This window comes from Puma concolor, chromosome F2, assembly GCF_028749965.1.
Source record: "Puma concolor isolate L17-30 chromosome F2, mPumCon1.1.hap2, whole genome shotgun sequence".
NCBI lineage: Eukaryota > Metazoa > Chordata > Mammalia > Carnivora > Felidae > Puma > Puma concolor.
The window spans coordinates 78,200,789-78,222,577 of NC_141684.1; the positions used below are offsets into that span (position 1 = coordinate 78,200,789).

Below are 21,789 nucleotides of genomic sequence, written 5' to 3' on the forward strand. Positions count from 1 at the left end.
ATACCTTTCTTTTCCTTTTTTTTTTTTTTTTGGTCCTTGACAAATAACCCCTCCTCTATATGTTTTGTTTTGTCTTTTGGGAAAGAGTGGCTCCACATTTGCTCCCTTACATGAAGTCATTCTGTGTCATCAGCTGGTTTACACAGGGCCAGAAATACCTGTGTTTACAAGGGCCAGAAATACCTGTGTTTGAGCCCAACGCAGAACAGTTACCAGTTGTGTGAGCCACCTGTGTGCTAAATACAACAGCAAAAACTAACCAAGTGGTGAGTGCAAGAGGAAGATTAAGTATTGTAAATGCCCTTTCAAAAGTATGTTGTACAGAAACAGTTGTATATATCTTTAATGCATGAAGTCATAGATAGATAGATAGATAGATAGATAGATAGATAGATAGATAGATAAATTCTGCCTTTCCCAGCTAATTTTCCTTTAACATACGTCTTTTACTTTTCTTTCTTACTTAGACACTGCTTACTTTTCAAACAAAACGTCTTCCTGGGTTGCTTTGGTGGTAGTCTGGGATCCCTGTGGCAAGAAGTGAGCCCCCAGACATCTGGAAAAGACTGTCCGCCATCTTCCTAACAGAGACGGACCCTCAGACACACGGAGAGCCCACGGTTCTGATGTTCTGTGAAAGCAGGTGTCATTTTCTAGTGACGATCTGCAACCAAACCCCAAAACACGTAAGATTTGGTAATTTTCAAAACTCCTATGGTGCCCGCCCGGGGTTGGAGGGATTCTGCTGCTGGGCAAAAGAGAGCTTCCTTGTGCTTCTTTGAAGCACACTCCTCAAAGAGCTCTGCGTTTTGAGGCTGTGATGAGACTCTGGTGATCAAATCCCTCTTTAGGGGGTCACCATATCTTGAACCAGGTTGCAGCTCTCTTCGGCTGTCAGCTGATGAATGGAATGACTGTATGCGCCATTATGGTGCTCTGAGCTGGGGGGAAGCCGTGGAGGGTCATGTTTGTCTCCAGAAGTCAGTCAGCCTTGGAGGAGGAATCTACTTAGGAAACTCAGGCACCCTGGTCTCCTGGCGTCCTGGCTCCCATATCCCGTTGGGAAAGGGGAACTTCCCCACTCTTGCTTCAGGACCTTCACTTCCGAGCTGAGTCCTGGCTCCCTTGCTGCAGCCCACCCTAGTCTGCCGTCCTCTTCCTCACTGTCCCCTGGGTCCCATTGCCCGAGGGCCTCTTTCCCCCAGCAGAATCCGACCGCCACCCTTGGACTGGCAGCGTGATGCACGGAAATGATGATGACCGAATTTCCCTATGGGGGTTCAGGTTCTTGGGGGCTTCCTAGAGAAGGCACCCTAGTGATGGAAAGGTGAGGAGAATGTGATGGTTGCCGGGATTCATAAAAGAGGCGGAGACAGTTTGTCAACTCCTGGACCAACACTGAGGCCTGAGTAAGGAGAGTTACTCATCCGCAGGTAAGTAACACCTGTCACGTGTCGTCCGTGTTATCTCAGAGAAGACTAGAAGGAACCAAATGCACAGAAATAGTCTATTGATGTATTTTTTTTAACGTTTATTTATTTTTGAGACAGAGAGAGACAGAGCATGAGCGGGGGAGGGGCAGAGAGAGAGGGAGACAGAGAATCTGAAACAGGCTCCAGGCTCTGAGCTTTCAGCACAGGGCCCGACGCTGGGCTCCAACTCATGGGCCGCGAGATCGTGACCTGAGCCGAAGTCGGCGCTCAACCGACTGAGCCACCCAGGCGCCCCTTTACTGATGTATTTTTAAGTCATCAGTATTTTACGATCTGGCCTAACTGGATTACTTTGCTGTTTGGATGGGTCATCCAAATACACAGAAGTACACTTTTCGTCCCCGGGAACGAAGGCGACAGTGGTTCGAGACTCCTCTGAATACTCCAGATGCGTACTCGCCCTGAGGGGGCAGCCCCGTCCTTGCCACTAAAGCTCAGTGGCACAGCGGCTCCGGGCATCCAAGAGCGGCTGAGACCCGGGGCGAGCCTTGGTGGGGGGGGGGGGCGGGGCCGGGGCTGGGCCCGCCCCCGCCGAGTGGGCGGGGCCGGGGGCGGGGCGGAGCGCCCCCGCGCGCTCGGTGCGCCCCCGGGCCGGCGAGCCAGCCGAGTCCGGGCCGCGTCCTCCCGGCTGAGCCGCCGCGCGTCGCGGGAGCCGCGGGGACGGCGCTGGGCTGAGCGCGGGGCTGCGGGTGCGCGGTGACCGCGAGCGCCGAGCCGGCCCCGGGAGCGCGCCGTGCCGCCCCGGCCAGGACCTGCCCCGGACCGCCGCGCGCGCCTCCGGGACCCGGGGGTGAGCTTTGGGCTTCCGACTTCCGAGGAGCGGGGCCGGCGAGCGCGGGCTGTGTGCTCCAGGGCTCTCTGGTCCCTGGGGGCGCAGAGCGGCCGTGTGGAGACCGTGCCGCCGCGGGGGCTGGGGGGGGGGAGGGGGCGTGCCCAGGAAGGGTTGGGGGCGGGTTTCAGGAGCCGGGGACCGGGAGCGAGCGCGGGACGAGCGCCGGGGGCGGGGTGGGGGGGGCCTTCGGCGGGGCCCGGGCTCCCCGCGCTGGCCCGTGGGCGGCAAAGTTTGCCTCTCCGGGTCCAGCCGGTTCTCGCGCTCCCGCAGCCCCGCAGGTGCCGCCCCTCCTCGCCGCCAGCCATGGAGCCCCCGGTCCAGATCTTCCGCGGGGAGCCGGGTCCCACCTGCCCCCCGAGCACCTGCCTGCCCCCCAACGGCAGCGGCTGGCCGCCGGGCTGGGCCGAGAGCGACGGCAACAGCAGCGGGGGCTCCGAGGGCGCGCCGCTGGAGCCCGCGCACATCTCTCCCGCCATCCCGGTCATCATCACCGCGGTCTACTCGGTGGTGTTCGTCGTGGGCTTGGTGGGCAACTCCCTGGTCATGTTCGTGATCATCCGGTGAGTGCGGGGTCTGGGCGGCGTCGCGGCTGGAGCGGGAGGCGGGGTGGGGGCGGGGGGAGTGAGGCTCCCGGGGGTGGGTGGGGTGGTCTAGTCACCCGGACGCCGGGTGGGGCGCCAAGCGGGTGGCGGGGATTCTAACCCGTCCTTGCCGGGCTCCGGAGAGTCTCAGAGCGTGGCCTCCTTGAAGTAAGGGATCTCCTGGAAGAGTTTTTGGTGGGGGACTGCGAGGCTCGCACTGCGCAGATCGGGCCGCCAGCGGTGTTTTGAGGATTTGAGTGACAGTCCTCTTGCCCCCCAAGCCCTTGCTGAAAACTGTGGTCAGGGAAAGTACTAGGGTGCGCAGCAAGGTCAGCGTCTCCTGGAAAGGGAGCTAAGTTCCTTTGCCTGGCCTTTTTGCCTGGTTGCCTGCCCCAGTTTGGAGCGCTTGGTTTTGTCCTCCGTGAATATTTCTTAAGGTAAGGTTCAGGCCCATCGAATGCACTGGAGATAGTTCAGAATTTCCTGTGACTCATCAGATTGGTGTTACGGTTTATGAAGCAAAAGCCAATATACTATTTAGGGTTGTTGATACCACACATGAGCCCTTTTAGTACTGAAATGTCATCTCATTTATTAAGAATATCAGTGATTTTTTGTAAATAAGCCATCTGATATTTATCCTCTGAAGTGTGGGTTGTGGAGGTTTTCAAAAATTGCCTTGCTTTTTATTTTCCACCGAGGGAAACTGAAGGTTCTATTACGTTGTTCTTTGGTAGAATTACATGGAAGTCGGTTTCTAGTAATGAATACCCAAATACCCACGTATATAGGCTATTTTCTGGTAAGTGAAATGATTCTTATTTTGGTCTCTTTCAACAAAGAAAACAAGAAAAGAAAAAAAAATCTCAACTTTGACCTGGAGGCCCTTTGAAATATGTGTGTTTTACTTTCTGGAAGATGTAATGCTTTGGAAATGCACCTTGGAGAGTGGATAAGGGGTTTCCATTCCTTTGAGATAAAGGACAAAGTCAGTCTTTTCAGGGATGCTGAAGGGTGAAGAAAAACTACTTTAAAAAAAATTCTCACTTTAGCTCCTTATTTATTATGAACCTTAAGAACATTATCTCTAGTAGCATGAGTCTTGAGATATCATCATCATAATAAAATGCCCATGTATTTATCTGTGTATCTAGTCTTCAGAGTTTCAGGTTTTTTATCTTCATCTGTGCTCCGGACCTAAAACCCATCATTTAAGCCTCCAAATATTATAAAGCTCATTTCACCTATAATTAGCGTTTGTACCTTGGTACACTGGGTTTCCATAATTGTGTATTGTATTTTACAGGAATTCTATCAGTGAGGAGTAAAGGCTACAGAGGGAGGGGAGATTTGAAAAGCACATCGTTTTTTCAAGTCATTAGTAATTTCAGGGCTGTTCTCCATTAGAAAGACGATTATGGCAACTGAAAGCAAAGAAAAGACAGCTGTGTTCTCAATTTCAATTAAAATTTTTAGGAGATCTTTGGTTCAGAGGCTGTGGTTTTGTGATAAAACCTTGTTACACAAAAAGAAGATGCTAGGAACAAAACCAACTCTGTTCCTACTTATGTCATATGTAAGTGCACCGGTAAAACAAAAACATCTTCTTGATATTTGAATGAGCACCTGAAGTTTTGAGTTTGAGAAGAGCTTCTTAGTTGCTTAACAACTATTTATATAGCTCTGCAGAGTAGGATAAAAAGGAATGAAGAATCTTAAAATGTGTGCAAAGACAACTCCGTGGGAGAACAGTAGACAAGAAATAGAAGTAGAAATGAAACAAATACATTTAACAATTACATGTAATTGTATATAATTAATAATCACCTTTATAAATAGTAATATAGTATACTTATTAATTATTCATATATTTATGTAACATGTGATATGTAATTGTCTATATGTACGTGTGTGTGTGTGTGTATACACGTATCTCCAAAAGATATCCAGGAATAAAATTTGCTAGAAGGGAATACATCCAGCTAAACATACACAAAAAGTTAGCTGGTTCACGTAACACCATTCGTCTTCTCACCCCAGCCCCAACTACTTGGAGATGAAGTATGAAAGGTGAGGGGTTATGCTATCGTCCTGGAATGCCAACGTACCGAAACATTGGTTTGCTTGCCATCTATAGCTAAGAGGACTAAGGAGTGTTTAGAATCAGTTCAGACTGGGGGAGGGTCAAAGAATTGAAAAAATAAAGCTTCAGAAGAAAAGTTGGTGGCCTCGGGTTTATTTCGCTCCGAAGAAGCAGCAGAAGATTTGAAAGGGGGGCGCTGTGGTGTTCACATGGGAACTGAGAGCCCAGGTGGAGTGCAGATTCAAACGCGGCTTTCATCTTCCGTGCTGAGGACTGAGCGACACTGTTTGAAAAGATTGAGGATCACTTTGGAGAACGACGCTTTTAAAATATTATACATTGGAAAGGGTCATGGTTCAGTCATCTGGGACATCGTTCTATAGACGGGGTTTAGATGCTTGGATGTCAGGACAGGTACAGGTCTGAAATGGCCAGCTCAAACCTGGGGAGAAAGTTAGGGTTGTGGAAAAAGGCTTGGATTATTTTTTAGACCCGTCTTACAAATAGCTTTCCTACCTTGGGTACCTGAACTGTTGCCCAGTATCCTCTGAATGTATTGGAAGCTTCGAGGTTTTCGTCATGTCTTAGTACCAACTGCCTTAACTGCCTCATGTCAGGGCACGGTAACTTCTCACTGTGGGCACCTTAAAACGAAGCACCCCAGCCTCCCTTCTCGCCAGGCTTTCTGGTTTGTGGCCCTGGGGTGGGAGGTTCTTACCTTGGCCCTGGATCTACGTCTTTGGCTCCTGCTGACACTTTGGGTGTGCCCACGGGCGTGGTGCTTAGGATCCTAACCCTGTGTGCTCTCCACCACCTCCTGTGTCCCTCACCTGCAGGGCACGCCCCGATGCCCACCCACACCCGGGTCTCGCCAGGTGGTCTCACCTGGGACATCTTAAACTTCCATCCTCCCACAACTTCCACGCATACAGCTGTCTCCCCCGTAGCAGACAGGACCAAAACTTAAGGGTCTGCCAGGCCGGTAAAGCTACCTACTTCGTGTGCGTTATTTCGTTTAATCTTGATGAAATAAACTGACTGAAGTGGCACCTTGCTAACTGTGGAGCCAGCCTGACCCAGGTCCTTCCTGCGCTTTAGTCCGCTGCTCAGCTCAGTTCCTGCTGTACCATCCTGCAAACCTGTGGATGCCTTCTTGCCCGGCAGCCCTTCATTTGCTCCCAGACTCTCTTTTCTTCTGGCCTCACCCAGACCTTGTGAGGCATCAGTCCAACCTCCCTTGCCAATACACTCAACTGCCTTGCCTTCTTGTCCTGCCTCTGTCTTCCACCAAACCTTCACCCTGGATCAAGCCACGACCTTGTCTTCCTGATTCCTCTACACAGCGAATTGAATTCTGCTGAATAAAGTCACTGTTATCTTTGCCAAGGCCAGGTCGCCGCCTTCAAGTGTATCTGACCCCAAGTCTGCCTGGTTTTTCTGTGTCTCTCTCCTATTTCCAGAAAGAGCCAATTCCCTTTCCCATTTCTCACTTAAAAAAAAAAAAAAAAAAAAAAAAAAAAAAAAAAAACAAACCAAAAAAACACCCAACCCTAATTTAATCAATACTAATGCCTAAGCCCTCTCCCCGACCATAATTCTTCACGGTCAGGGGAATGGTCTGATCCAGTTGTGCACCGTGACTCTAGAATCCAGCTTCTGGGAGCACTTTTCCTACGTATGTGTTTCGGCAGCCGCCCTCCCCTCATTCCTTGCCATCTCAGTGGAGACGTTTCCTTCTTTCTGTCCAGGGTAATTCCCTGCCCCTGTGAGCTGAATCTCCTCACCTCCTGCTCTTCTGGAGTCTCTGCTGTGTCAGGGATCTCCTTCCTACGCTATCTGTAATCTCTCCACTGTCTCCTAAGCATCGGGACATCCTCAAACCTCTGTCATCTTACAGGTAATCAATGTCCATGACCCTGCTACTTTTCTGGGTTCCCTTAGCTAATGGCTTCTCATCTTCCTGTGTGTTGTAGGTAAGATTCTTGGAGGGATAATCCCTTTTGCTCATTTCTTTGTCTGCCATCCGTTCCTCAGCCCAGGGCACTTGGGTTCCCTCCCTGACGCTCTTTTACCAAAGTTAGAGCATCATCATGTTTCCGATGCTCGTTTTAGGCTGGCTGTCCCCTAACTTCTGTGGAGTTTTTTTTTAAGTTTATTTATTTGTTTGGAGAGAGAGAGAGAGAAAGAGAGTGAGGGCACGAGCATACTGGGGAGGGGCAGAGAGAGAGGGAGAGAGAGAATCCCAAGCAGGCTCTGTGCTGTCAGCACACAGCCTGATGTGGGGCTCCATCCCATGAACGGTGAGATCATGACCTGAACTGAAATTGAGAGTCGGACCCGTAACCAACTGAGCCACCCAGGCATGCCATTCTGGGGAGATTTGGCATGCTCGACCAATCCTATGCCCGTTGCATTCTCAGATAGCACCCTGTCCTTGACTCCCTGCCACGCCTTCTGGGTTTCTCTTGTCTGCATCACGGACCCCTCTTCCTCTCGTGTTTCTCAATTGGTCGTATTTTCCAGAGCTTTCTCGGAGCTTCTGTCCTCACTTTGCATACTCTCTGTATTAGTCAGGAATCAACCAGAACAGCAGAACCAGTAGGAGACGTACATGTGAAGAGATTCATTGTAAGGAATTGGGTTACGTGACTGTGGGGCTGGCTGAGCAGCTCTGGAACCCGTAGGGCAGGTGTCAGGAGAGGCAGGCTGCTGGCCCCAGGTGGAACTTCCTTCTCAGGGCAGCCGCTGCTCTGCCCTATGTTAGTGCACTAGGACCTTCGTGACAAAGTGCCACCCATGACTGGGTGGTTTAAACAAAAGAACTTGTTTTCTCACAGGGAGGACAGAAGTCTGAGGTCAAGGTGCCGGCCGGGCTGGTTTCTTTGGAGACCTCTCTCCTTGGCTTGTAGATGGCCCTTTTCTCCCTGTGTCCTCACAGGGTCTAACGTCGTGTATCTGTGTCCTAATCTCCTCTGATACAGACACCAGCCATATTGGATTAGTGCCCACCCTCACATCCCATTATACATTGATTTTACCTCACTTTGCCTCTTTAAAGGCCCCGTCTTCAAATACAGTCACATTCTGAGGTACCGGGGTTAAGACTTGACTGCGTATATCTGAGGGGACACGATTCCACCTTAAACACTGCCTGTCCCCTCTCCATGCCCCTTAAGAAAACACCCTCCTCAAGCTTCGATTTCTATGATAGTTTTGTATATACGTCCTCTTTTGTTGAATTTAAAGAAAAGTTTTACTCTTGTGAAGGTCTGCATCTTGTTGAGTAAAACGTAAGGATAAACAAGGGAAAAATTATTAGGGCAAAAATAGAAGGAATCAAAATTGCTTGTTCCTTGGTCTTAAGGTTTGCCTTTTTCTTTTCTCATTAGTTTTCCTTGCTTCATTGCTACCACAATAAAGACCTGTAGGGTGTCAATCCTCTGCTACCTTTGCCCTGAGAGTAGAAGACTTTTGCGTCCCTACAGTTCAACCTGGGCAGTGTTGAAGTGTCCTAAAAGGACATTTGTAAGGGCTTGGGAAAACCAAACCAAACAAAACAAAACAAAAACCAAATCAAAACAACCAACCAAACAACAACCAACAACAACAACCAGAACTGCAAAAATAGTCTGGATATGGTTCTATTTCCTGAACTCAAATTTCTTCTCCAAAGGCAGCCAACCCACCCAAGCTTGCTGGGCACACAGGTTGTTCTTTTTACAAAGGCACCCGTTTTCTTGCTCATAACTTGGGGGACATAGTGTTTGCTCCCCAAGCCACTGACAGGAGTCCCACTATGCCGAGACCGTCTTAGGTTACGTGGCATATGCTGACTCAGGTCACCCCTGAGTTCATCTGGGCCCCATGGTTGAACTTGGGTCAGTCCCAGAAGAGGGTGTGGCTGTCACCAAAGTGGGGAAGTATGAGAAGTGAGGCGACCCAGTCAGAGTGTCTGCTGCCGTGCCTGCCTCTTTTCCATCCATCGCTGCACTTATATGTACACATATTCCAGATTTTCTCAGATGTCACCGTAGCCTACCTTGGATAATATCGCCAGACTACACCTGGAGAGGCGTTGAAGACAAAGCAGAGACTTGTGGGTATAATTAACCTTGTGCTGCCCCCTATCTGACATCAGCCTTACCTCAGGCTTTGATTGGAAAATAAGTTCTAGTTTATCCTGAGCCCTCTCTTGGAATCAGCATTAAACGTTTCCTTTCAAGTAAGCCTAGTAAAGATCGGTCCAGAAGTCATTTTCAAAAGTGCCCATCTTGCATTTCTCGGAGTAATTATTACTTGACAAGCTCTTAAAAGAGAGAATCGGTTTCGTTGCAATTGGTGATATGGATTAGCAAAATGGGATTAGTTTCTTCCCTGTGGAACGTGATTGTAGCCGAAATCCGAATCCTTGTGGACGGCGGCAGAGATCAGAGACTAACCAGCTGCCCCTCCCCCCGAATACAAAAGAAAAAGAAAGAAAGAAAGAAAACCAAGCTGGTCATCAGCTATCCAGGTCCTAACGTTTAGCAGACTCCAGGCACAATTGTACTCTTCAAAATCACTTCCTGTTTCTGTTGACTTTATGAGTCTTTACAATTTTCCGTGGTGACAGTCTTATAGTTGGTTTTAGGAGGGACTTCTTTCTGGCTGGGAGGTGTTTGCTCCTCTCCATTAATCAATCACTCGGCTGTATCTCTTGAGCAGCAGTATCTCGGTGGGAACTGTGCAGCTGGTACCTTCTTCACTGCAGATTAACTTCCAGATGCACTCAATTCCTCTTGCCCCCGGGGGATGCGGGTGGGGGGCTCTGGCCTCAGTGCAAAATCGTAACATTGTGTGGCTGCAGGGCAGTCTTCTCTCCTTTTCTCTAAGGTTTGGCTTATGTGGTTTGAGTGGTGCAAATAATGCCGGCTCAAAACTGTATTAACAAAAGATTTATTTATCCCCCCACAGAAAATCAGCCAATTTCTGTTTCTTTCTTTGGAGGGGACGCCAGCTTCTGTCTGAGATAAAGAAAATTTACGTAAGAGAGTAGATTATAGGAGTAGGGATAATATCGTAAAAGGCTTATGTGTGTGTGTGTACGTGTGTGCGTATTTTTATTTAAACGCTTACCTCCTTCCCTGGTCCAGCAGGCCAGACTTTAGATGAAAGAGGAGAAAAGCAGAAAGCATGTGATGACTATGTGATGTATTCAGAGATCCCAAAGGAACTGATCCAAAGGTGGGGAGGGAAGCTTTCAGATTAACAATGGCTAGAGTTCTGAGCGAGCATTTTCTTTAACAATGGGAACGATTTTCTCAGTATTAACTCGTTTAACTTCACCAGGGGCTAAACTCTCTTCACCTAGTGAAGGGGGTGTTTCCTTCTGGTAGAGGACAGAGCGGGAGGGTAGTCTTCTCTCCTTTCTACCAGCATCCTGTGGCTTACTTTAGCTATGTCAGTTTTCTGTATAAAATTGGAAAAAGTCATTTGAGATATCTGTATACTTCTAAGTATCCAGAGAGCTGACGATTGGTACACGTCAGTTGTCTGAGGTTTGTAGTTTTCTACTGGACATTGTTAGGCATGGTAGTGCACAGCTGGATACACTAGACCATTCGTTCTGGGAGTCAAGGCCATGCCAACAGAGATGAGCAGGTCCAGGGCACCAGCTATTGTAGTGAAATCACCACTCTGCATTCTCCCACCACCCGCATGGACAGCCTTGCCGGCCATGCAACATGACAGATGTCGACCATTCCAGCTGTATCTCACTGCCAGCGTGGTCACTGAGGTGGTGACAGTCGTGGGACGCAGGGACACAGTCTGCTCCACTGTACTCCCTATAGCTTTTGCTCTTTCCACGTGGGTGAGTAATTCTGGGGAACTGAAGGGGCGTGACCATCTACATGAATCCGTGTGAGTCTATGAATTCACATAGCGAATTCACATAGTGACTATGTGAATATAGTGAGTATATTCAATTGCAGAGTCAGATCATCGGAGCAAGTGACTGAATTTCCCTTCCTTCCCTTAAATATCAATAAGCTGTTACCCCTGAGGAAAGAACCATAATTTCAATAATAAATAATCCAAAAAGATGTCGGGTAGCCAATTAATTTCATCGGGATGAACTGAAAGTCATCTGGAGAATTCACGAGGCAAACTCCTTGTGTTTTCAAATGAACTCTTCTGAAAATTCACATTGGTAAAGCCATCATTTGTGATCATTTAAAACATAAAATCTGGAATGCTCTAAATCTGGAAAACGAATAAGTCATGCTCGTTGGCCACATAGAGAAGAGAGTGTCAAAACACGTCGCTCATTGTGCTAGTCTTCCGCTGTTGGTTTCACAGGACTGTCCAGAGAAATGTCCTTCTCCTGAGCCTGGTGTGTTGGGGGTCTTGAGACCCTAGTGCCTACAGCCCCAGGGTTGTAATATGGCGGCCAGCTTCCTGTGGGTCAGGAGCCATTGGTTCACCAGACCAAACAGCCATTCTTCGGGTGCATTCTGTTGGACCTTAGGGGTCTGCCATAGTAAAGGGGTCTATTCAGAAAAATGACCATTTGGGTGTTTGTTTCATAATGTTGGCGCTGTGGTTTCATGGCTACTCAGAAGGCTCAGCTCTTACTTCCCACTGTCTCACTCGTTTGTGGTCTGAGGCAAGCCATTTACATCCTCCCTACTGTTTCCTCACCCAAACAATGGGTATTGCTTGTGGAAAAACTCCAACACGATAAAGTACCCGACAGCCTTTGTCCAGAGGGGGGCATGCTAATGTTCTATATCCATGTCGCCTGAATCATGCCCCATTTGCTCATCTCAAAGGTTTTTATTATTATTATTATTATTATTATTATTATTATTATTATTTTTACCCTCATGATGCTTACTTAACCACACTTACCAGAATGTTTTTCAATCTTGAGCTGCTGGAAGAAGCAGAATTCACAGAACCACATGATTTCTCTGATAAAATCTCTGCCTCCTGGAGAAATTTTGGAATGACAGTTCCGACTTCCTTTACTCATGAGGTGTGCACTCCACGAACCCCTGAGAAACAGCGAAGCGCAAGATCCTGTCCAGGTCTTCTCTTCTTTAAAATGTGCCCCCATCTCTTCCCCACACACTGATCCTTCCCTTCCATCTGTCCCTCTAGTGCCTGTGGTAATTTTTGACTCCACTGGTTGAAAAGCTCCCCGGGGGCGCGGTCTGTATATTGAGTCTTTCAGTCACGTTCAGTGGCCAGTATGTTGCTGGGTATGGAGCACTTAAAAATGTGTTGAAATAATGAAACGATAAAGACAGGGGAGGAAGCTTGACTCTAACAAGAGAGAAGAGAGGGTGTGTGTATTGTCAGCGTGGGGGGCAATTGTAGGTAAGAGCTAAAAATGCCTAGAATCCACAAAATGGAAAACCTGTGTGTGTATTTAAAGATGGGTGATGATTGCCCATCAAGATCCTGGATGTATTATGCTGTCGCAAAGCTAAAAAAAGAGCTCCTGATTGAAGAAGCATCATTTAAATTTCAATTCAAACAGCACTTGGGCAGTGTACCTCAACAGGAAGGGATGCTGCTAACCCAAATATGGGCTCTTCTACCCGTATATTGTCAGAGCACAGGAGGCGCATGGGAAGGACGAGGAACCGTCTTACGACTGCTGTGTTGCAAGGTCAGCGTTCCTCCCGCTCGTGCCTCATTTTTCTCACGGCAGGTGCCGCGCTCTCCCAGAACCCCCGCCTGGTGACGCTGGTTCCTGATGGCTCAGCACAAGACCCTGTTCGTGTATGACTGCCAATCTAAGAGCACCTCCCCCCTCAATTCTCTGTAGGGAACTACGGTAGGAAGGTCTTGAGTTAATGTGTGCTGGGGAGCATTTCTTACTCCCGGAGACACGTTGTGCCGCTTTGCCAGGCGATGGCTTTCTTCATGGCCCGACCTGTGTCCCTTATCGTCATCTCCAGGTTTGTAACATTGGCACCGGAGTCCTCAACCGGACCGCCTTTGACCACGAGGGTCTTACCGCGCTGTCCCAGGATCCAGTCGGGTAACGTGCCTGAAGGACCGTCAGCAAATCCTCGTTGAACTCATAGTTTATTCACTACTCAGAATTATACCTGTCAGTTCTCCCTTTCGGTGTGGTAAATGAGATCATGACCTGAGCCGAAATCAAGAGTCCTACAGCTCAACCAGCTGAGCCACCCAGGCGCCCCTCGCAATACCTTTTACAACCATATGACCTTGAGAAATGCACGGAAGTCTGGTGATTCTCAGTGGCCTCAGCTGTAGAATAGGGTTACTGATGCCTGCCACGTGGAGCTGGGGTGAGGACTGAGTGGGGTGCATCTGTGGGACGTACAGCAGAGTCTGATGCAGGGAGTGTTTGAAAGAAGTGGGTATCGAGACTGTCATCGTTAACATGAACCAGTTGGAAACCAGAGTGATGCGGTGACACCAGGATGCTGGCAGATACGGGGTTGTCCATGGCAGGAGGGCACAGGACCATCTCTAGGTCTCTGGTAGGTGTCACCCCCGGGGGTGACAGTGGTAGCTCCCACGTGAATGGGCTGAGAAAAGCTTATTTCTCAGGGAGCAAGGACTTTTGCTTCGACGAGTCTCGTTAAAATTTTGTGTAATTTGTAGACATTTCTGTTATAGGTGCTCGTCTCTCTTCTTCTGAGATCTGATGACCAGATCTGAATTCTTTAGAAGCTCAAGGCTTAAGCAGTTTCATACATTTACTTGTTGAAAGTCTTTTTGGAAGGCTTAAGAGCAAATCACTCATCATTTTGTGATTGCTTAAAGGTGCACGTTGTATTTTATGTGTCAACTTTTTGTTACATTCTAGGTAGTTAGCATATAGTATAATGTTAGTTTCAGGAGCAGCATTTAGTGATTCATCGCTTATGTGCATCACTCATTGCTCATCACAACAAGTGCCCTCTTTAATACCCACCACCCATCTAGCCCAACCCCCACCCACCTCGCCTCCAGCAGCCCTCAGTTTGTTCTCTATAGTTACGAGTCTCTTATGGTTTGCCCCCCTCTCATGTTTTTCCTCCGCCTGTATTCATCTGTTTTGTTTCTTAAATTCCACATATGAGTGGAATCATATGGCGTCTGTCTTTCTCTGACTTCTGTCACTTAGCATAATGCATTCTGGTTCCATCCACGTCAGTGCAAATGGCAGGGTTTGTTCTTTTTGATGGCTGAGTAATATTCCATTGTGTCTTCCACTTCTTTATCCACTCATCAGTCAGTGGACATTTGGGCCCTTTCCATAATTTGGCGGTTACTGATAAGGACATGTTACATTTTTATCCTAACTCCTTTTTCATTCCATTCATACTCTTACAGCGTATAAGGTCGCAGGCATCATTTTTACTATTATCTTTTGTGTTCAAGCTAAACCATGGCTCTGACGAAAAACTAGGTTCCTCTCTTCTGGTCGTAACTGGTGGCTTCCACATACATAAAAGAGGGAGAGGAGGTGAAGACCATGGAGTAAATTAGACATATTCTCCGGAGCAGGGGCAGTCCGTAGTTATCTCAGGAGCTCTTTAAGATAAGCATTATGTTTCTCATTTTAGAGTTGAGAATCCAAAGCCCAGTTTTTAGTGACATGTCCAAAATCTAACAGTTGGAGGGAAACATAAGGACCAGAACCCAGGTCGACCCAACTGTGTAAGGCAGGGGACGTCCGTCTAACTTCATAGAGTAAGAGGAGAATATCAAGGTCACTAAATCCGAGAGCAGAAGTTAAAGGCACTGCCTGCTAAAATCTTTGTTAATATCAGGGATTTGTGGGGGAGAAAATGGAAAGAATAGGAGGTCGGCCTGTAAGATGCGCTTTTCAAACATAAAACCGCATCTTAAAGAAGACAGTATTTGAACAGATACTATTTCCGTCTTGCTCCCTTGAAACATTTGTTCTGTCTCAGCAAGTGGACCTTCCCTAGTTACCTGTGCCTTTATAAAGCCTAAGCCCTGAGCATTGGTCATACACATTTAATCACTTTCGAGAACTTACAGGCCACTTAATAATATTTGAGTGAAAACTGTAAAGGGAAAATATGACATATTTTAAAGTAAACTCCTCGTTCTCCAGATTAGAGCACCGCTTAGATGGCAGAGCATGAAAATGGAAACCAACTGCTCCTGACTCTGGCCGTCTTGACCATGCCTTCATCCAAGCACTGACAGGCCATTTCCTAGCAAGAAGAGGAGAGACCAGGGGAGGATTGGGGGGGGAAGGGGGGGGAACGATGAGAATGAAGTATGATCCTGTGTGTCACACATTTTGAGCCAGGTCATCTACTGCCTTTATGGCCATTTGATTTTATTATCTTTATGTAACAGGAACTGAAACTCAGGAAAGTTTTACACTGAGCCCAGACGCAGGATGATCTGACTTCACAGAAGACCACTCTGCCTCCCGGGAGAGCCCCGGCTGTTCTGTTACTACACGTTAAAAGACATTTCTTATGTGGATATTTATGTGTTGAGAGACACCCTGGCAGTGATCAATAATAACCACTGATTTTGATTTTGTAGCCAAAGCAGTAGTTCTCCATAAGACACCTCCTTACAAATGCCCTTCAATGAAAGCCAAAGCCATAACATTAAGAAAGTCCATGGGGCATGGCTGAATTACTTACGATAAAGTCTGCAAATCGGAGGTGTGTGGAAAGTAATTAACATGGATTTCCCCTACGTATCTTAGCCTTTGGCCTCTGAAAACCTGCCGATAGCATTTGGAACATTTCCTGCCCCGTAGATCCCCGAGGGAGTGTTCTCTACGTAAAACAATCCTTTTAAAAATTCCGTTTCAGTTGAAAATGGAATGGTTCTAAACTTCATGTTATGATGGAAAGAATCATTTGGGCTTAAAGGCAATCTTTCTGACCTGCTTTGAAAATTACTGTCCCCTCAGTTGGAAGAGGAAGCAACTTAATGTGCTTTAAAAATCTCTCGGGGCGCCTGGGTGGCGCAGTCGGTTGGGCGTCCGACTTCAGCCAGGTCACGATCTCGCGGTCCGTGAGTTCGAGCCCCGCGTCAGGCTCTGGGCTGATGGCTCGGAGCCTGGAGCCTGTTTCCGATGCTGTGTCTCCCTCTCTCTCTGCCCCTCCCCCGTTCATGCTCTGTTTCTCTCTGTCCCAAAAAAAAAAAAAAAAAAAAAAAAAAATCTCTCAAGATGAGAGTAAAAAAAACCTGAGTTATTTCTCACCTACTGTGCTAGATTACATTGAGTGCCATGATGTGTATAAAGAAGAACTCAGTCTGCTTTATGTACATAATGCATTTAAGACGAAAAAACTAGTGGCACACTGGCAAACAAAATCAACAGACTTAGCTATGTTTTAGCCATTAAGATGGAAAGTATTTTATTTATTTATTTATTTATGTATTTATTTATGTATTTATTTATTTATTTATGATTTAAATTTATTTATGATTTAAATCCAAGTTAGTTAATATATAGTGTAATAATGATTTCAGGAATAGAATTTAGTGATTCCTCACTTACATATGACACTCAGTGCTCATCCCAAAATTGAATGTTATTTTCAAAGTGAAAACTGGAGAGAGGGTACTGTTGGTGGGAATGCACACTGGTGCAGCTCCTCTGGAAAACAGTGTGGAGGTTCCTCAAGAAACTAAAAATAGAACTACCCTACGATCCAGCAATTGCATAATTAAGTATCTACCCAAAGGATACAAAAATACAGATTTGAAGGAGTACATGTACCCCAATGTTTATAGCAACATTATCAACAGTAACCAAACTATGGAAAGAGCCCAAATGTCCATCAACTGATGAATGGATAAAGAAGATGTGGTATATGTGTGTGTGTGTGTGTGTGTACATATATACATGTATATATATACATATATGTGTGTATATATACATATATATACATGTATATGTATATACATATATATGTGTGTATATATACACATACATATATAAAAAAGAATATATATAACTATATATATAAATTTTTATTTATATTTATATAAAATAGAATATATATAATAGAATATATAAAATAGAATATATATATACATAATAGAATATTACTCAGCCATCAAAAAGAATGAAATCTTGCCATTTGCAGTGATGTGGATGGAGCTAGAATGTATTATGCTAGACGAAATAAGTCAATCAGAGGAAGACAAACACCATATATTTCACTCATGTGGAATTTTTTTTTTTTTATTTAAAATTTTTTTTTTCAACATTTATTTATTTTTGGGACAGAGAGAGACAGAGCATGAACGGGGGAGGGGCAGAGAGAGAGGGAGACACAGAATCGGAAACAGGCTCCAGGCTCTGAGCCATCAGCCCAGAGCCCGACGCGGGGCTCGAACTCACGGACCGTGAGATCGTGACCTGGCTGAAGTCGGACGCTTAACCGACTGCGCCACCCAGGCGCCCCTCATATGTGGAATTTAAGAGACAAAACATACATGGGGGAAAAAGGGAAGAGAAGGAAACAAACCACAAGAGACTCTTAATGATAGACCGCAAACTATGGGTTGACAGAGGGAGGTGGGTGGGAGATGGGCTAGATGGGTGAGGGGGGGGCACTTGGGATGAGCCCTGGGTGTTGTATGTAAGTGATGAATCACTGAATTCTACAACTGAAACCAGTATTGTATTGTATGTTAACTAAAATTTAAATAAACTAAAATTAAATTTAAAAAAGAAGACCATTTTGGATTTTCAAGAGACATAATCACAATGACGGATTTCTCAAAATGACCCCGAGGAAAAGTTGAGTAAGTTTTGTCTTTGTTTTATTCAGGGAAAGGGAAAAGATAAATTATGTAAAAAATGCTTAAGGCCAAGCAGCTCCAGGGTTAAAATGAATTGCCAGTCACAAAATAAAGACCTGTATTATACACAAGTCTGTCCAAAAGATCTATACGTGTATTCATCTATTTATGTATGCTATCCTTTGCCTTTTTTAAATTTAATTATATTTTGAACACAGCACGAGAATAAAAGCTAGGTAAAGTCAGAGACTTTTGCCCATTGTTTTCTACTACTCCTAATGTCTAGAACAGTCCTTTTGCATATTAGACACCTGGATTTGACCTGAAGATGAAGAGAAATGACCTTGTTTCTTGTCTTTTAGATACACAAAGATGAAGACAGCAACCAACATTTATATATTTAACCTGGCATTGGCGGATGCTTTAGTTACTACGACCATGCCCTTCCAGAGCACCGTCTATCTGATGAATTCCTGGCCATTTGGGGACGTGCTGTGCAAGATTGTCATTTCCATTGACTACTATAACATGTTTACCAGCATATTCACCTTGACCATGATGAGTGTGGACCGATACATTGCTGTGTGCCACCCCGTCAAGGCTTTAGACTTTCGCACACCCATGAAAGCAAAGATCATCAACATCTGTATTTGGCTCTTATCGTCATCTGTCGGCATATCCGCGATAGTCCTCGGAGGGACCAAAGTCAGGGAAGGTAAGGACCATCATTGTCACCTCATTTGCAAAAACCTTACTTCTAATGATGTAAACTCCTAATGTGCAAGTGAGTAGGACACACAGCTAGGGGAAAAACCAAAAGCCAGTGGAAATACTGTGCCTGAATCCACGGAAGATGAGAAACACAACCATTTGTGCTGTCCGTATCTACACATAGGAGAGGATAAAGACATTACCCAGATACAGATGCCCAGCCTATCTGCTATTCTGGAAGTGCTTATCAGAATCTGGAGGAGTGGGGATGAAACAGGGACCCACAGGCATGTGGATTTTTAGAATACAATTACATTGCATCCTGGCGATTCTAAGATACACCTAGTCACTCCTCTTCTTTCTCCCCAAAAGAGGACCCTTAATCATTAGACATCTATGCTGGCCCTTTACTCTTTTTCTTTAGGCGTTAATCTTCGCATCCCTATCATAATAGCTTCATCTGGCTGTAAGCCATTCAAAATCGGGTTCACAGATGGAGGATAGCACACATCAGCAAAACTTAGATTTTGGACATTTTAGTTCTCACCCAATGCAAACAGGATACTTGATGTTTCTCCAGTATTTCTAAGATGGTGGTTCTAACGCCTGGGTACCTTAGAAAATACAGTTGATCCTTGAACCGTGTTGGGGGGGCATCAGCCCCATGCAGTTAAAAATCTATGTCTGACTTTTGATTCCCCAAAACTTAACTACTACTAATAGTCTACTATTGACCCAGAAGCCTTACTGATAACATAAATAGTCAACTAGCATGTTTTGTATTTGTTCCTATGCTATATTCTTAGGATAAAGTAAGCTAGAGAAAAGAAGATGTTATTAAGAAAATCATAAGGTGGAGAAAATACAATTATAGTACTGTACTGTATTTAGAAAAAAAAAATCTATGTATAAGTGCACCTGTGCAGTTCAAACCCATGTTGTTCAAGGGTCATCTGAACTAATGCCCGGGTCTCACCTCTGGAGGTTCTCTGGGTTAATTGACCTGAGGTACCTACAGTCTGGGGGTCAAGATTTTTTAGATGGCCCCAGATGACTCTGACCTGTAGCCTGGGTGAGAATTGCTGCTGGGGAAGTTTTGCTTAGAGATTCCTTGGGAAGAAGGGAGCAGAACCACCACTTTGGACTTTATAAATGCTATTTACTGCTGTAGCAGTTCTCTAAATGTTCTAGTTTATTAGGGAGGCTCATGATACCTGGGGATACAGACAGTTGAATACGTGTAGTGGGGGGCTTGCCAGATCAAAGAAAGGGCAGGTGCTAAAATCATAGCTTACGTGGCATAGTCCACGTTAAAAAAATTTTTTTTGAATGTTTATTTTTTGAGAGACAGAGAGAGAAAGAGCATGAGTGGGGGAGGGGCAGAGAGAGAGAGAGGGAGACACAGACTCCAAAGCAGGTTCCAGGCTCTGAGCTGTCAGCACAGAGCCTGTCGTGGGGCTCGAACTCACGAACCGTGAGATCATGACCTGAGCCAAAGTCAGACATTCAACTGACCGAGCCGCCCAGACGCCCCTGGCACAGTCCACATTTTTGATGAAATACAATCTTTTCCCTCTTAAACAATAAAATGAATTTCCAACTTCGCCATGGTGGATGTTAAGCTATAATACTTGGGTAAATTTTAAGACCTGTCAAACTTCATCAGAGAAGCATTTTAAAATACGATTAATTACACACAGGGTTTTGTTTCTTCCTGCATACAACAAATGGAAATAAAGTTGCAAGAAACCGTTCTGAGCCTAGGTTGTTGATACTTAATAATTGGATTGAAGAAGAGAGGCCATGTAGACACCACCAGGACTAGAAGAATGGGCTAGATAGTCAAAGAAGATGGTGATTTTCCTCATGGTAAATAAAGAACTGATTTTGATATTTCATGACATGCTTGCAGACTTAACCACTACACTCCTCTAATCACTGTCAGAAAATGACGTCCTAGAAGCAATGGATTTCAGTTTGGCTTTTGAAAGAGAAAAATGAAGGTAGATGTAGGTTTTCCAGGAAGGAGCTGCTGTGGATGAATGTGTGCAGATCTGGTGGAAGAAGGGATCAACCAGTGTTGGGAGAAGATTAATTTGTGCAGGAAACAGAGGAGAACTAGGGAGAAATAGAGGAGAAATAGAGGAGAAAATGGGAGAAAATTAAAGTAGTCTCGTCGGAGGGCTCCGTTCTTTCTTCGTTTCTTTTCTTTTCTAAAGCAGATTTTTATGTGATGAAAGATTGTCTCTGGACTCATTTCGGAGTGCTGGATGACACTCCATGTCAGGACTCTTGGATCACGAAGAGGACTGTTTTACACAATCTCTGTGCCCTGAATTAGAGCTGAATGGCATTGGTAGTTTATTGTGTTCTGTTTGTGGACAATGCTCACTGAAGGAAATCAGGCGTCAATTTCACGAGCCCAGGCTCATCTGGACAAGAAATCTCAGCTAATGTTCTGGGTTTCTTCCTGGCTTCTTTTTGGTTAAGAGCACAGATTCTGAAAGCAAATAGCCTGGAATCGAATCCTGATTTCCCCATTTATGGACAGTATCACTTTGGAGACATTACTCAGACTCCTGTACCTCAATGTCCTCATTTGCAAAATAGGGGTAGATAACCGTGTCTCCCTCCTAGAGTGTTTTCCAGATCCATTGAGTCCGTGCATGGAAAGCTGGAAAGCTGGAAAGCAGTGCGTGTGTCTGGGAAGCACTTGATCAATGTTCGCTAGCATCTGACCTCACGTGATGATTTTAACAGGTCCTGCCTTCCTGCTATGTTTACCAACATCCGACAGGGTATTCATTCAGTATCAAAGCCTCTTGTGTACAGCAAAATTTTCACTTTCTGGGCATAAGATGTTAAATATAACATTTTACATAGTATACATGTGCACACCGTGTCTTTTGGGAATCATAGTCTGCCTATTATAATGACTAAATAACGAAGTTGTTGTAATGGCTACAAGCAGAAACAAAAATATTCTTAACAAACACCACAAAAGCTTTAGTTTAGATACTAGAACTAACTCTATAATTACGACAGCCTGGAGACGTTGGAACCCATACCAAAAAAGAAAGCCGCGACCCTCTAATATAAATATAAAAGCAGAAGAAAGACTATTTTGTAGAAAAATCACTTTATTACGGTTGACGTGCAAAAAGCTGTACGTATTTAATGTAAACAACCCAGTGCATTTGGAGATAGCTATATACCGGTGAAACCGTTATCCCCTCAAGACGGCAGACCTTTGCCACCTCCCGAAGTTTCTTCTTGCCTTGTTTATTAGGTTTCTTGTGTGATAAGAAAATTTAACCTAAGGTC

The 21,789-nt window shown here is 45.7% G+C and overlaps 1 protein-coding gene across 2 annotated transcripts in view; it reads left to right on the forward strand.

Moving 5' to 3' along the window:
• The first annotated feature begins 2,146 nt into the window (after positions 1-2,146).
• OPRK1 (opioid receptor kappa 1) overlaps positions 2,147-21,789 on the forward strand; it is a 31,166-nt gene continuing 11,523 nt past the window's right edge. The window contains exons 1-3 of one of the 2 annotated variants that reach the window (XM_086695992.1): positions 2,147-2,283; positions 2,596-2,885; positions 18,117-18,469. In XM_086695992.1, the coding sequence (XP_086552118.1) occupies positions 2,629-2,885; positions 18,117-18,469 (610 nt within the window). In that variant the 5' untranslated portion in view covers positions 2,147-2,283; positions 2,596-2,628. Of the gene's footprint in view, positions 2,284-2,595; positions 2,886-11,398; positions 12,647-18,116; positions 18,470-21,789 lie in introns of those variants that run through there. The other variant, XM_086695993.1, reaches the window with a different exon arrangement.